The sequence below is a fragment of the Lepisosteus platostomus genome, chromosome 12 (genome assembly GCF_059453375.1).
Source record: "Lepisosteus platostomus isolate fLepPlt1 chromosome 12, fLepPlt1.hap1, whole genome shotgun sequence".
NCBI lineage: Eukaryota > Metazoa > Chordata > Actinopteri > Semionotiformes > Lepisosteidae > Lepisosteus > Lepisosteus platostomus.
This window is the reverse complement of record NC_142622.1, coordinates 5,119,671-5,136,292: the sequence shown is the minus strand read 5'-3', so window position 1 is coordinate 5,136,292 and position 16,622 is coordinate 5,119,671. Positions and strand designations below refer to the sequence as shown.

Genomic DNA, 16,622 nt, shown 5'->3' with positions numbered 1-16,622 from the left:
TCAGCAAAGGGTCAGAATGCAGCAAACCTGGACACCTCCAATGATACATCCATTCTTCCATCCACAGTTTCCTTCTGGGGAAGCTAGAGCCTATCCCAGCAAGCTCCAATGATACAAGTTTACCAAAAACAAAAGCAAGCACTGAATGAGAACTGTTAAGATTACGTTAGTATCTGAAAAGAAGATTTGGTATCATTTAGTGACACTGAGTATGGGCCTCAAATGAATTTCAGTTATGTAACATGCAAAATCAAGCCAAAGGAATATGATAAGAGCCACCTGCAGATTTAGCAGATGGGTATTGAGAAGTGATGCAGAAGTCAGTTTGCATGTTTTTTTTTACTGAACCATAATATTGGATCAGAACCAGTGCCATTTCACTAATACACTGGGACCATTTCTTTGTCTAGACATCAAATGAGACACTATTTTACACATTTAGTTTGATTCTGTCTGGGTTTTTTTTTGTAAAAAGTCTTTCACAAGTTTACCTCATTTGATGGGAAAACAGAATTATTTTTGGCAAGATTAAATGTTTTTTTTTCTACTTCTGCAGTAAATGGAAGATGTACAGTATCAAATTTCTATTTGAATAAAGATTTGTATCATTTTAATAATTTCATATGCACATGTAGAAAATGTACATTCTACTAAAAAGCAGTGATTGGATAAAAATTGCATAAAATTGGTAAAATATTACTTGTAAGCATTATGTTTGTTTGACTTTATTGTAAGTTATATATTTTATACAGTAATTAAAAACCCAGACGAAGCCGTGACTATTGGTTACAAATCATTCTTCCCATTATAATATGCAGTACACCTCCTAATGTTTCTTTCTAATTGGGTTTTGTTGTCTCTGACCTCCATTAAAACACATTTCAGTTTTTGTGTTACTTGAATACACATCCTTGGTTGTCAGATAACTAAAGTCACAAGACTAAAACCAGGCTCTGCTTAGTCAAAGTCTGAGACAAACTGGGGAAACAATATGTGCTTCTCCGGTCTTGGAGTCTTTGCACTGGCTTCCTCTCAGGTTTGGAGCTGATTTTAAAATCCAACTGCTTACTACGCGTCTTGGCTCCTCCGGTTTGAGCTGATGTGCTCTCTGTTTATTCCCCACCATGTGACCTTTGCTCATGTCATTCTAGATTACTACGTGCACCTACTGTTCTTTCACATTCTGGGGTCGACAGGGCCTTTTGTTACATCACCCCCAAATAAATCAGGGACTCAGCCACACTGAGAGCTTTTAAATAGACTTTTTCAGAAAAGGCTTTTTTGTGGTTTATCTTCTCCATGCTGCTGCTTTGTTTAAGCTTTTGTAATTCTTACCATTTGATTTTATTGCGATTTGTGCTTTTAAGTACTGTAAAGCCCTTTGAGACTATTGCTTTTAAAGGTGCTATATAAAATACATGTTATTATTAGAAAAGCACTGTACAAAGGCAAGGTATTATTATTATTATTATTATTATTATTATTATTATTATTATTATTATTATTACATTATCTAAAGCAAGTGAACAGGTAGGAATAGTGGTGACACCACTATTTCCATTAATCGACAATAGGATTGCATTATTTACTGCATCCAGATCCTACAGGCAGCAGCGTTCCATAGACCATAGCCTGATAGTGACCTAATATCCTTAACAAGCCTAGATTTGCCTTTGTGGTATCTAAAACCAGGAAACAGTTTGTGCTGTATAAGGGGTAAGTTCCTTGTCTTCAGATCTGGTGTAGTGTAGTTTCCTTTGTTGAGTTCCGATTTCAACTGTTGCTGGTGGGCGAACAAAGCTTCTCACTTTTTGCTTCAGTGTCTTCGGCTCACAGTCAGTTGTGAGGGCAAACAACAGAAAGACATTATTTGCAATTCTGCCTGCAGGAAGATACACTCAGTGTTTGTCAAAGGATGGACACTTCAGTGAAACAACTACAGTATTATTTTACCACAGGGCAAACTGAAGACTGACATTGATGTATTTTCAGACAAAAATAGAGCAATTTACAATAATACAACTCACCTGCTCTACTTGTTTTCACTTATCTGGATATCCCAAAACCCACTATTAAATACCATTTGGTTCCAAATTTGCGAGTGCTTGGATAGCAAAAGATAGAACAAGGAAAGCAGCTTGCTGAAATGTTGAAGGCGGAACTGTTTTGATGATGTCATGCTCCTGGCTCTCTCAGGGGTGCTGAAGGGCTCTGGCACCATACGACCAGCTGTTTGGGTCTGCTGGATGGTCGTTCTTGCTCAGGTTTTGCAGATCAGCTGCTCAATGGTGTGACAGTAGATTCAAGTGTAGTGTGTGACCACATTTCTTAATTTTAAAAAGCTGGAATAATTTGCTGTTGTTAAGAATGACAATTTAATTTTAAGATTTTACCATTCTGGGAAATGAATGGTTAAAAGATACTTTATTTGGTTCCGTCTGAAACCTTACGGGGGGATTCTGACTTTGAGTCATTCAGTCATAATCCCACAGATGGCAGCTTCTCACCATCGTGTCCTCAGCCAAGCACAGACTCCAAATGTCTGAACCTGCGGCTCCTCTCATACTGAACAGGATTAACAATTGTGACAGCACAGCATCAGCAGGGAAAAACAAACCTGTTATTTAAATTCCGATTTAAAGTTTGAGAAACAAAGCTTTCATGTCCCAGTTTACTTATGAAAACACTTTAGTTTTAACTATCATGTCTTGGTGAAGACATCAGAAAGTGATGGAGTCTATAGTTGGGAATTAATGGCAGTTGATTACCTCACCAGTATGCATTGAATGGACCACCATAAATATAACTAAACACATAAATATGATATGTTCACTAGCAATTACTGCAAGTAAGAAAAGGTCCTCATCTTAACGTCTTTGGTTTAAGTACCATGCTATTTTATGTTTTTGTGTGAAGGTTTTTAGCATTGCGCTGCCTTTTTTTGATAGTCTTAAATACCTTTGTCTATGCAACAATAAGATCAAAGGCAAATCTATGTATTCATTTTTATAATTTAAGAACCATTTTTAAAAACACCCTTGCCACGTGGCGTATGTAGAGTAAGGCATTGCAGAAAGCTGTAGAGATGTGACACAAACATGAGTTTCCTCTTAATTCCTCTTGTTTTGGCTGTTTCCCTCTTCTCTGTTCTAACTTTATCACATTTTTCTATGGACCAACACTGCCATTTGCAAACCTACTTCAAAATGTTGTTAAATCCTTCTAGTGCTATACTAACAGTGTAAGGCAAATATTAACTAATAGACTGTTATAACAGATAATTTTTAAAATATTTTTTTACTGTGAGTTGGTTGTGTCCGAGGTTCTTGTTTCTATTCCAGTGTCCTCAGGGACAGAAGGGCTTGTCTGCATGCTGTGGTTTTGTTCCTTCCAGTTCTGCCCAGGGCGTGCTGATACACAGTGGGATAGCAGGTGTACATGTGTCACTGTCCTGTTGGAGCCAAGGCTCAGAGACTCAAGAGCATCACACCCCTCAGGATGTGGTTTTGCAAAAATATTTTCTATGATAGACAGTTTTTCCATGGACATTCATAAAGTACACTAAGTGCACTTTAATAAGATAAAATATTTTGCCCTGTAGAGAAATAAAATTTTGCAATGATTTTTATTCTATTGCATCATTACTCTTTCTATTGATAATTTTGCAGATAAAACTCCGTCATTTTTCCTTGATTTGTCTTATAATGTGCATCAAGTTCACACTTCTGACCATAGAATTAGATACACTGCACTGCATCAGTGTTATTAATTATTAATTATTAATGGCAGATACAGCAGCATTTAATGTAGACAAGTGCAGTGTTTTGCACGCAGGTAATAAAAACTATATGTAATGTGTTCGCTGCTTGAGGCAGTATGAGCAGCAGTCTGTTTTCATGAGATAGGTAGCCTGAACCACCTTAGGCAGGCGTGATAGTAAACTGATTGGAGGTGGTACAGGTTTCCTGTAAAACTAGTCAAACTCCATGACAACCGATTTTAAATGGCAAATAAGTGGAAGTGTGGCCAGCTGCTGTATGAATACTAGCTTGGGTTGAGCTAATATTCACACAGCAGTGATGAGCATTACACTATACAGTACATACAAAATGGGAAGTATATACAAAATAGGAAGCACTGAGCTAGTACAGTTTTTTATGGAAAAAGCAAAAGGGTGTTTATTTTGACATATCTCTTACATTTTCCAGTCAATGTGGGAAAGCAGAAAAAAATAATTCAAACAAAATGTTAGGCTGTACAATCAAAAGTGTAAAATTCAGATCTACGGATGTTATGTTCAAATTGTACAGTACATTAGTCAGGCCTCATTTACAACATTGTGAACAGTTTTTCTCACCACTTTACAAAAAAGATATTGCTGCCTTGAAGTCAGAGACAAGAAACCAGATAGACTCAAAGGACTGAACCTTTGAACAAAGAAGACTATGAAGGAATACCATATCCAAAATTATCAAAGGCACTGACAAGGTTAACCTGGCGGACTGCTTCAAAATAAACAGTGAGACACAAACCAGTGTTGAAACGAGTGGGAACTTCAAGAAATCGCATTTAGAGATGGGAATGAAGACGCTACCTCACCCAAACAGTTGTGGGAGTGTGGAACAAGTTACCCAGCCATGGTGTTGAAGCTGATAGTTTGGCTTCTTTCAAGAAATGGCTGGATGAAATCCTTGGATCAATCATCTACTAATTACTAAACTAGTAGTACCAAATGAATTCACGCTCTATGGGCTGAAAGGTTTCCCCACTTTTTAAAATATTTCTTATGTTCCCATATTACCACTATAATACGCGCTCTTTAACCTTGTGTGCACGTACCCAGATTTTTACAATGGTCTCCCCAGAGATGTGCAGACTGCCTGGAAGAGGGACTCGTCATCAGCTGCCATTCCTGCAGATGACTGCAGAAGTCTTATTCTGCAGCCAGAAACCCATGGCGAGGCACTGCTATGACATTTAAACAGAAACTTCAAGGTCCACACAGACGCCAATAAGATGACCTGAAACTTACTTACATCGTTTACAGAGAATACGTTGCTAATCCTATAATTCTGACCACCTGCCTAAGTGCACTGAACATAATATCAACTGAAACTATGAAGGCAGATCATGTACATTACACTTTGTTTAGATATAGGGAATTACTACTGGATATTACTGCTGAAAAGCAGAGAAAGTGCAAGATAAAAATGTATGAAAATAGTTATTCTTTTTATATTGATATTTTTATTTATTTGGCTCAAGTGAAAACAGCTATTCTTTCAGGCACTGTACACACTACAAGTGATACATATAAATACACCCCACTCACACCTGAACATATTTCATGAATTGTTTCGTGGAATGCCATCTGTTCATCCTGCATCGTGTTTTACGGGTGGTTGCAGAGGATTGCTTCAGCACGGTAAACACCTCAAATGTCTGGCAGCCAAAATAAGCCTAGATTTGACTAGTAAATCATCTACCCTGTCATCACACTGGGAAAAGGTAGCTCTCTCTCTGTTGCTAGGTGATATTTAAATTTTCAAACAAATGGCCTTTTTGAAAAATGACTTCACTGGGAAAGTCCAATCTGTTAACTGATGGCTTTTTCTTATCATCTTATTTATTACAAAATTTTAAAAGAAACCTAAATTCACGGCAGGGTAAGGTACAGCATGCAAAAGGTGTAGATATAGGCTGTAAAAAAATAAGTGAACAAAAAGTAAAGATAACCAAGAATAATCTGTCAAATTACAACATGTAAAAAAGATTAATGCTGTAAAATAAAAAATACAAAATATAAAGAATATTTAAAATAATAAATGAGATTTTAAGAAAAAGGTCACTTTTATTAAACAGTTGCAACACGGAAGAGCTGCGCTAGTTGTAAAATCCATCACTTGTCACTGAACAAGGGAGCTACCTGAGTAAACAGCCGCTAACAGCGCCATCTAGTGTTCACCTCATCCTTTGATACAAGATGAACATTTTAAAGAAAATTACAGTCTTTGAATATTGGCGAAGGCGTTTACGACACTGGTCGGAAATGTTGTCGCTAATGGACTTTTTCCAAACAAGCAGTTGATTAGGCCTATTTAACTCAGACGCATGGAGATGCATATTGATTCGTTTTTTTGTGCTCCTTAAAGCCCAGTTCGCCAACATATATAAACACCCTAGGCTTTGTTTCCAAAATAAATAAAACAATAACTTCCTAGACATAGTACATGAGTGACTTGGTTAAAAAAATACAACAAAGCGTTTAAAAATCTCACACGTGTCTGTGTGGCTAGATATCAGTCTTTATCAAAACAGAAAAGCTGTATTCAAACAAATTTGCCTTGTGAAACGTTTAAACGTAGCGAAGGCTAAGAAAAACGGATGTAGCAGATTCCAACTCGCCTGCAATTTTACAGACTTTGACGGCAACCAAAGGAAAGTGGGCAATGTAGTCTCTCAATTTAATCGTGCTATGTCGGAAACTACGCGTAGGTATTCCGCAGAACTACATCTCCCAGAATACCACCCGGACTGAATTATTCATGTGATTGGATCTATCAAACATGGCTGTTCTGTATCGGTTCATGAATTGTAGGACCTGAAACTGGAGTTACACGGGAATGATATCAATTTGTTACCGACTCTGAGGAACGACGTATAAACTGTACACCAAAATGCAAAAGATAAAATCGCTAATGACCCGGCAGGTGAGATATAACGACAATCAGTTTGAAAAGGAGCGGTGCTCCTGGCTGAGGAGGCTGTGCACAGGTGTGGGTAAAGCTGGCTTTGTACTGTAAATGTTAAATGAGATGCGATTCACGATAAAAGAGAAACGGCACTGTGCGTGGTATGGGAAGCGGTCGAAAGCGATACGCTTAACATTTATCCTGAATGCACCATCTTGTTTGAAAATTAGTCGGTTTTATAGGTCATCATCACCTTTGAGGGATATAGAACAGACTTGCTACACGTAACGTACTTGAGATCAGGCAATAGGACTGGTGTAATAGTGATAGCGCTGTCCTGTTTTGTATAGTTCAGTAGCGCAGAACTGACTGAAATCTACCCCATGTCGTACAACAAGTCTTCCTCATCTCTTTTATGTTGATGATCTACGTGGAGCACATTCCGTAATGGAGTGCAGAAAGTGGGCGTACAGGGAAGTACTTTTTATCTCGGAATGTACTACATGTATGACTGCGCACGCTTTCGGATATCATGATTACATACATATATATTTATCATGAAATAGTAGCCAAGCGAGTGTTGTACTGTTTTAAGTTTTGAACATTTAGTAGTACAATATATCGAGATTGTTGCAAAACTTCATTAGAAACTCTCTCTACTCTTTTGCTGTGCGGTATGTGTCATTAGTTACTAAAACTGTAATTACCATAACACGTTGTGAGAAAAAAATCCGATCAGAAAAGATCAAGCTTTCCAAGCTAGCTTTGCATTCCAAAGAGCCAGTGGACATTATTCTAGAATAGGCACTAATAGGGGCACTCATGGCCATCAATGACGATTACAAATTGACCCAGTAAAGCTTTAGAGTTTGAATGGTAGGCACAATTATGGAAGTGACACTGCATTTCTTGGTCAAATGCATTGTTCTTTAGAGCATTAAAATATTTACATATGAGTAGGGGCAGTTGTAGTTATGGTTTTTAGTCGCTGAGTGATCAGAGGAACCCATTCAGCTGTTTTGTGATTGAGTGGCACTCAGGTTTGATGTGGTTGGGTAGCTCGTTCCAGACTTTCACTTCACTTTGTGCCCAAGAACTGCCTCCTGTTCCCAGTTTTAAGAACACTTCCCTGTAGTTTCCGTCTGTGTCCCGTAGTGTATATCCCAGGGCTGCCTGCCCTGTGATTTTAGAGGCTGTTAAATAGTTAAATATAAAAAGGTACGAGACAAAAGCATGGCTGTTCTGTACTGAAAGGTGAGTTGAAGTAAACAGCCCAGCCAGCAAATGGTGATTATGGTTGTTGTATGTTTTGTAGGGTCCCAGGAGTCCCCAGGAGAATGCAGGTGACCTCAGCCCTGTGGAGAACTTCAGGATTCCTAGCAAGGTACGGATATGTAGCTCTTATGTTGGTATGTATGTGGTACCTATCAGGACACCTACCCCGGTGTCCTGGCCAAATTTCCCATTGGCCCTTACCAATCATAGCCTAATAATCCCCCTCTATGAATTGGCTTCATTACTCTGCTCTCCTCCCCACTGAGAGCTGATGTGTGGTGAGCGTTCTGGCGCACTATGGCTGCCGTCGCATCATCCAGGTGGGGCTGCACGTTGGTGGTGGTGGAGGGGAGTCCCCATTACCTGTAAAGCGCTTTGAGTGGAGTGTCCAGAAAAGTGCTATATAAGTATAAGCAATTATTATTATTAATAAGAGTACAAAAGCTATTTCCAAAACATTCAACCTGCATTAATCACCAGCCTTCAGGTCGTTTTTAAAAGGGGTCATTACCAGCTGTGCTTGCCAGTACAGTGAGGGTACCTGCTGGTTGTTCATTTTTCAGAGGTTCTGTGTTATTCTGAGTGATAAGGGTGGACTTATGCGAATGCTATGCTTGCTTTTTTTCTAGTGTCTTTTCTTTTTTTAGAAACAGCGTTACCACCTTGTAGCCTGTTACCACTTGTAGCTCAAGCTAAACAGGGGCTAGGCCGGGTGAGACCTGGGATGAGAGTTCACTAACAGGTGTGGCAGTGAAAGTGGCGCTGGTTCACCAGGAGGAGGTGCTGTTACCTCTAGATTTGAATGTCCAAACCAGCATCGCACTATGGCGACGTTCTACTGTAGGAGGTGCCATCCTTCAAAGTTTTATTTTTAAATGTATTATTCATTTTCCTTTTTTTCCTTTTTTTATACCATAGACTGATAATGAAGGCCAAATTGAAATTCTAAGGGCAAAGGGAGTACAGGAATAGACATAAATTTCCTCTTGCATGGAAGTGTCTTACACAGACATGTCATATACTGATACTTAAGCAAGGCTGGGCCTGGTCTGTGCTTGGATGAGAGGCCTGTAGGGAAAACGGGATTTGCTGTTCTAAGTGGTGCCGGTGACCAATGGGTAATTTTTACGGACCAGAATTTCCAAAGCAGCTTCCCATTATGGTTGCGGGTCACATTGTGCTGTAATGGGTGCTGTCCTTCTGATGCTAAACAGGGATACTGGTCAGTTAAACTCCTCTCTGTGTTTGTTTGAGTAGGCATGTTAATCCTGGTGCCCTGTCCTGAGTTCCACTATGGGTTTGCACAATTTCGCAAACCTAAATGTCCCCTTTAGTTCAACTGGAAAAGCCATTTCCTACTTGGGCTGGTGGTATAGAATGATCACTAAGGAGTTGCTCTTCCTGGTGGGTGAAGTGGGTCCTTTCTTATATGAAAAGCACTTCGTGTGGAAAGCGCTGTACAAATGGGCTAAATTGAACTTAAAATGTAAAAATCTAAATCTTAAATAGGCTATCATCATACAGTATATGTGCTCATGGGGGTTATTAAATGGTCACTACAGTGATCGACTTCTGAAGTTTTGTGACAGAACACCCAGAATGTTTGCCTTGACTGCTGATTATTCGAAATGTTCTGATGATGACGACAAAATTCACAAAACATTTTTTGTTGAATTTTGCTTTGAGGCTAGCAATTGTGTTTCTTAGCAAGGAGCGTTTTATGATGGTTCTTGCTTCGTTATCGGTATTTCGGTAACGTTTCCTTTTTTTCCCTGGAATGTGCAGAACAAGATTAGAAAGAGTATGACAAAAAATAATTACAGGATGAGATAAGATAGAATATGTAATGAGCATATGTAACGAGTTCTTTATCAAATGATTGGTATTGGGCTAAGATTAAAGACATTATTGAAATAGTAAATGAAAGACTCAGGAGGGTTTTGCATGTTACATTTTTGCAACAATTGAAGCTGGGAAGTGATAGTATACAATATGCGTCACTGATAAGGAGGTAAAGTATAAATTAAGATGTCAGTATTGTAATTATTTTTATTTCTGAGTGGCTGGAATAATAGATGAATTCTCATAAAAATATGATAATTGGTGATTGGTTGCATTGATAGGCTTCTTGAATGTTATATATGCTAACACAGTACTTTGAATCAGCTTGAGTAACAGGTTTGAGGGGGTACTTTTGGCCTATAAGTAGGCCCTCAGAAATATTGTTTAAGCTTTTACTCCCAGGTTCAAACTTCGGTTTATTTACTGATCTGCAAGTGTGAGAATTGCAATAAGACTAATTGTATAAATTATGGATTCTGAGAAGGAATGTGTGCCTTAAGTGACTGTTGCATTAGTGGTTTTTGAATGATATCTCATATTTCCTTGAGTACAGTTTGTAAAATACCACCAATCCCAAGACCTAGGGATTTCATAATCTTGACTGCTTGTAGTACCCAAAACACTTTTGCCTCTTGAATACAGAATTTGTATTACTCGGCTATCGGAAGCAGGTTGTTGAATTCTTCCTTAGTGAACACCTGCTAAAATGACTAATTTAGTACACAAGCCATTTCATCATATTAGTTTCATTTAATCGTTTCAGATGTATTTTACTACCTTAACAGTTAATTATTGCTGTTGTAGCATTGGAAGAACTTTTTATTTTTCTTGTTTTAGAAATTAAAATAAAAATATTCACTTCAATTTGATCTCTGTAACCTATGTTGGAAATTCTTTACACTCCTTTATTTTAACTGGATCCTACTATTTTTAGTTATTTTATAAAACATTTTCTTTTCCCTTTTACAGTTTTCCTAATTGATTTGTCAAATTATTTGGAATAGCTTTTGTTTTGCCCACTCACATGTGATAATTGTGCTTCGAGCAGACACTGTGTGAATTATTGCCATCCATTCTCTAATGATTTCATATCTATCTTATCCCATTATCCTTCTCCTAAGATCTGTCTCATTCCTTCAGTCAGCTTTCTGGAAAGTGGTAAATGTTTGTTTTGGACACAGCGTGTTCAGTTTCGGAATATCCTTCAAAGCATTCAATAGTACGATCACCGTTCTCTGGTTCGTTTGGGAAATGGAACATAGAAAGTGGAAATTCCCTTCCACTCTTCATCACTCTTCCTGCCAGCTGGCGAATATTGACCAGCCCCATTTGTCTCCTGTTGATGGCATCACTGAGCCAGTCCCACAGATGTTTTATTGGACTCAGGTCAGGAGAAACGGCTGACTATTGCAGTACCTTGACATTGTTTTCTTGAAGTTGTGCCAATGTAATCCAAGCACTGTGTTGTCCTGCTGGAGTATGGACACTTCCTGATTAGTTTGCAAGAATGGAAAATCTATTGGCTCATTTACTTCAGTGTCATAGTTTCTCTGAACAGTGCGATTGGCCTCAATCTGCATTCTTTTCCCCACATAATCACACTTGAACCACCACACAGCTTGGCTTGAACTGCAGAACAGTCAACATAGTGGCTGGCATGATCTCCCTAGAGATTGGCTTCTGTCATCTAAAACAATATTCTTTAAAGAATAAAACACTCTGCCACTCTCCCTGCCTCCACCTGAGACCTGCTCTGTCTCACAGAAGTTGTTTTTTTGTCTCTCTGCTGTCAGCATTGCCCCAGAGTGGCTCGTAAGAATGAAGATCATTTCATGCAGTGAACTACGCTGATTCTGTTAGTGCTCAGGTTATTTCATCCTGGAATTTCTCATGCTGTTGTTGATGCAATCTGAGAACAATTATGCAAATGTACCATGTGCATGTGACAGTCCTGGGTTAGTGTGGTGACTCTTTGCTTTCCAGTTCATGGCCTGACTCTCATAGACCTGGTTTTCTTCTTTGGCTGGATTAGTCTCTAATTGGTTGAAGCATAACGTTGCTCAGACAGGCCACATTCAGTCACGCTGGTGTCAGGCAGGAGATCATCACCACTCGAGCAGGATGTGATCTGCTCTTGCATTAATTAAAATCTCTGTGTATTGAGTTTCAAAATCAGCTATTTGCCGATTTTAATTAAGAAAAATTAAACTGGGAAAACAACGTGGCAGATGACTTTTATTGTATACAAGAAGATTAAATACAGGATATTGCATGATTATTAGATACATATTACATGCTATTAACAAGTTATTAAATGCAGATTATTATATGATTATTAGATGCAGATTATTACAGTTTTGTTATCCTTGCATCAGTTAACTACTTCCTACGAAATGGGTTCGATGGGCTGAATGTCTTTTTCTCATTTGTAACCATTCTTATGTTATTGACCTTGTGTTTGTTTGTGTCTGTAGAGTTACTGAATGTCAAACTTAGGCCGACGTGTTTTCACTATGCATTAGTTCAGATGTCTTGCTCATGTTTCCAGAAGGGGGTAAATTGCCTTAAAAGGCAAGTCGGAGTTTGACAAAATGTGCTGTTTTTTTTGTAACAATTAATCTCAGCATTTCTCATCAGGTTCTGTTTTTTAAATACCCGTCAGTAAATTGTGACCCAATGGTATTTTGAATAGACTGTCAGTGTTCTGCATTCTTTTCCTCCTCTCAATTCAAATGTTGTCTCTTTTCTAAATTCCCATCATCATTCCCATTATCTGTTTGCCCTGCCAACGGAATACCTGAAAGGAGCTTTGTCAGCATATATAACAAGTGACCTGTATATTGTTGTTGCTGGAAGGTGTTTTTCAGTATTTATTTTGGTGGATCGTTCTGGCTTATTAATATAATTTGAACTGAGCTTTTCTGTGTTACTCCACAAGAAAGCGTTTAACTGCAAGGCAAGTGCAGTTGTTTTTGGCGTGTATAAGCTGCTTTTCAACTGTGCGGAAACACTGTAAATGCAAGAAGTCCATTGGCTTGTGGAGAAAACGCTGTTCACCCTCCAAGGAAGAATGTGAGTGCTGGTATTATAAAATAGATCTCTCCCCATTTCTTTTTTAACCTTTCATCTTAATGTGTGGTGACTTCCATTTTTTTCCACTGAGCAAAAACATCCCTACCTGTTTTTGTTCTCCTTTTAAACAGTCAGAATAAATAGAGCTCTGTTTCACATGACCCGATGCCCTCATGCCAGGCAGTATGTAACACTGGAACCCCTCCAAGAAGTTGGGTTTCTTTTTTATGCTGACAATACAGTAGGTGTCTAATTTAACCTTTTTTTCAATTTAGTGTTGCAGTTGGAATCTAGTTGATGTCTGCAGTTCGTCTAGAAAAATGAAAAATGCTTGCATGCTGTTGAGATTTAACTTTACAAAGCCTGGTACATGTTATTGTAGAACATAAACATCTTTAGTGGTTTGTGGCAGTGCTCATGTACTGAACTTGATTTTTTTAATTCGAGAAATATCCAGGATTCATTTCCCTGAAAAACAAAATTAAACTAATCTTTGCTCATGGAACGCTGACATAGTTCTCTTCCAGTCCTCAAGCAGCCCTGTGCGTGATATCGGAACACACTCAAAGAATCTCCTTTTCATTTCGTTTTAGCACGTATAAAACCTAGCTTATGTCAACCAGAATACCAGGGTCGACTTGATATGTTTCAATGCTCTTATTGCAACTCAGAAAAAAGGCATTTAAATTTTTTTTTTTTTATACTTATGTTTAAACATTACAGCTTACTGCATCTGTACCATTGCTTTTAGATCTTGTTACTTTTGTTGACTTTAGTTGACTGATATTTAAATCCCTAAGCCTTCAGTGTTAGGATCAGTCCCGCATTCTTACATACTGAAGATGATGTCATCGACTTGTCGAGTGCCTCTGCTTCTTCAGCCCCTGGTGGAGACACTAGGATCATTACAGACACAAAAGAGCTTGTTCATCAGCTGACAAAGAACAAAGTCATGGCTTCCTTCTCTGTGTGCGCAGAAGGGAGCTGTGTCTGTGTCAAAACAAATGTGACCATCTGGAACTTCAGGTGGAGACAGGAACTTCAGAGCATCACAGGGGTAAATGAGAGGCCATTTGGCCCATCTAAACCATTTAAGAGTTAGTAGTTAAATGTATCTGAAGACCACGTTCCAAATTTTACTTGAAGGAAGCCAGGATATCAGATTCCACAACTTGGCTGGGTAGCTTGATCCAGGTTCCCGTAGGGTTCGTACTAAAAAGAACATATGTTAAACGCATGGCTCTGTTAACAAATTGCAGAAAGCAGAGATCCCTTTCTCTTGTAGTCAGTGAGCAGGACCATATTCATCCAAGGACTGTATCTAGTATGTCCAGGAGGTATTCACAAGTGAAGAAGGGTTCATTTAACCTACCTGGACAAGTTCAGTGAGCTACCATAGCAGAGCAGAACTGATAAAGCTGCTGAAAGAGTGGCAGAGCAGTGTACATATAGAGCTCCATCAGAATTCCTTGCTCAGTCACCTACAGCCCACCAGCCTGGCTTAGTAGCACAGTGAGACTGATATATTTACATTATTCTGAGCTGGGAGTACTTCTGATTTAGTATTTACTTAATTGAATATCAATGTCACTTTAGAGTAATTTCTTAATTGTGATAAGTTGTAATGTGGGAAATGCTTACCTTACTTTTTCTTTAAAACCATGCAGTTTTGTAATTTATTGATGGCTTTTGTGTCACCAGCCATATCACCCTGCAGCTCACGACCACTGGAGTTCAGCAGGTGTGAGCCTGGTCAGTACCTGGATGGGAGACCTCCTGGAAAAAACTAAGGTTGCTGCTGGAAGAGGTGTTAGTGGGGCCAGTAGGGGGTTCTCGCCCTGCAGTCTGCGTGGGCCCTAATGCCCCAGTATAGTGACAGGGACATTATACTGTAAAAAGACGCCGTCCTTTGGATGAGACGTAAAAACGAGGTCCTGACTCTCTGTGGTCGTTGAAAATCCCAGGGCGTTTCTTGAAAAAAGTAGGGGTGTAAACCCGGCATCCTGGCCAAATTTCCCCCTGGCCTTTACCACTCATGGCCTCCTAATAATCCCCATCTCTGAACCAGCTCCTCCCCACTAAGAGCTGATATGTGGTGAGCTTACTGGTGGATCATCCACGTGGGGCTGCACACTGGTGGTGGTGGAGGGGATCTCCATTACCTGTAAAGTGCTTTGAGTGGAGTGTCCAGAAAAACGCTGTTTAAGTGTAAGAATAATTATTGTTTTGCCGTCATGATTTTACAGGACAACTAGCCTCTTCGGTGTTGTTGTACTATTTAGCAGGTGGTATTTTTGACCCTTTCCAGCTCGATTTCCAGCTATTTTTCCACTTGTTTTAATGCAAACAGGAATCTAACAAGTGGGGGTATAAAAGAAGAGTAACACCAACCTCTCGATTGTTTGTGCTGTAATGCAGGTAAATATACTCTCCACAGCTCTGCTCTGTGTGGCTTTGTTCAGGCACAGGTTGCTTGTATCTTTTTGTCCTGCAGTGAAGTGGAAAGGTGTGGCAGGCTTCAGTTTCCAGTAACAGGCCACTCCATGCATGATGCCCCTCAAGTGGACTGTTGTGCTAAAATAATGCCAACATTCTGGGCTCTCATTTCCAGCTGGATCTCAAATGGCAAACATGGCTGTAAGGGGACCTTACGGAGCCTCTGATGAACTCACTGGTCTAAGTTAACAGCCCCTCTGTTAAGTTAGCACAGCAAAAGTGGCGTGGAAGATCCCAGCCTGAAAGCCTCCTTGACACAGATGTTCAAAAAAGGTCTGGGACAGATCTTCTGTTTCTTAGTGGAATGATTCGGTTCACAAACAAATGATGCAAATAGTTGTCGAGCTCTGATTTAGCTATAAAAATGATATGCTGTCTAGTCTGGGACTATCTTCCCCTCAAAAACCTACAGACAGAAAAATCTAAATGCTGTGATGCTCATGTACTCTCAAAAGAGGGCATACAAGTATCACAGACGTGGTTAACACCAGCCATCTGTCTTCTCCCCCTCTCTTCACCCCACCGCATACACCCCCACAAGCGAGCCAGATTCAAGTTTCATGCTCTTCACCACAGCTGACCGCATTTCCTATTAATCGGCTGTCAATAGGTCAGTTCACAGGCTGTGCATCTCCACCCCGACCTGTGTCTATTCAGGCATTCAGTGATTAACGAACAGCAGCTTTACATTGATAATGAGAAGGAGCCTTCGAGCTAATACGTTACTAGCCTCTAATGGCCACCCTATTATCATGTTGCCCCAGGAGTGCTACATAACCTTGGTGATCTGTTATAGTCACCTTAGCATATTATTAACATCTCAGTACTTCAGTTCATTTTCTTTCCACAACCTAGTGGTGTGAGTGTGTCTCTCAGTCCTCGCAAAAGATCTGGGGGCCCTTAAGTGCTTTGTGTCACTCTGTCTGAGCTCATTTCTATACCACAGAGCTCTGTGTATTAAGTGCTGTGTTGCATTAGGGTGATTCTGTTTTCGGCTGGTTCGGTTTGTGTATTAATAACAGACTGGCAGCCTGGGGCACCACCAAGTCTTAATTGGAGGTTACCACTCAGTTAACTACATTTGAATTGTCCAGTATTGCATATGTGTTATTTTATTGCTGAAAATATTTATCGGCGAACTTTTGATATATTTGTCTGCTTGAGTAAACGAAACAAAGTTTTTCTTGTATAATTTAAACATAATATTTCTGCATAGGCCCACGTGCAATTTCAGTTATATAAAGC

General features: G+C 39.4%; 1 protein-coding gene and 1 long non-coding RNA gene across 3 annotated transcripts in view; one reads left to right on the top strand and one right to left on the bottom strand.

The window, feature by feature from the left end:
- Positions 1–428: 428 nt before the first annotated feature.
- On the bottom strand, positions 429–2,155 carry LOC148650910 (uncharacterized). The gene is made up of 2 exons (XR_015925609.1): positions 2,028–2,155; positions 429–1,882 (listed from the first exon to the last, which is right to left on the bottom strand). It is a non-coding gene; the product is annotated as an uncharacterized LOC148650910 (long non-coding RNA).
- A 4,381-nt stretch (positions 2,156–6,536) lies between these two features.
- The window catches only part of vps50 (VPS50 EARP/GARPII complex subunit), a 131,481-nt gene continuing 121,395 nt past the window's right edge, over positions 6,537–16,622 (top strand). The window contains exons 1-2 of one of the 2 annotated variants that reach the window (XM_088600541.1): positions 6,537–6,710; positions 8,008–8,076. In XM_088600541.1, the coding sequence (XP_088456667.1) occupies positions 6,678–6,710; positions 8,008–8,076 (102 nt within the window). In that variant the 5' untranslated portion in view covers positions 6,537–6,677. The remainder of the gene's footprint in view (positions 6,711–8,007; positions 8,077–16,622) is intronic. The other variant, XM_088600540.1, reaches the window with a different exon arrangement.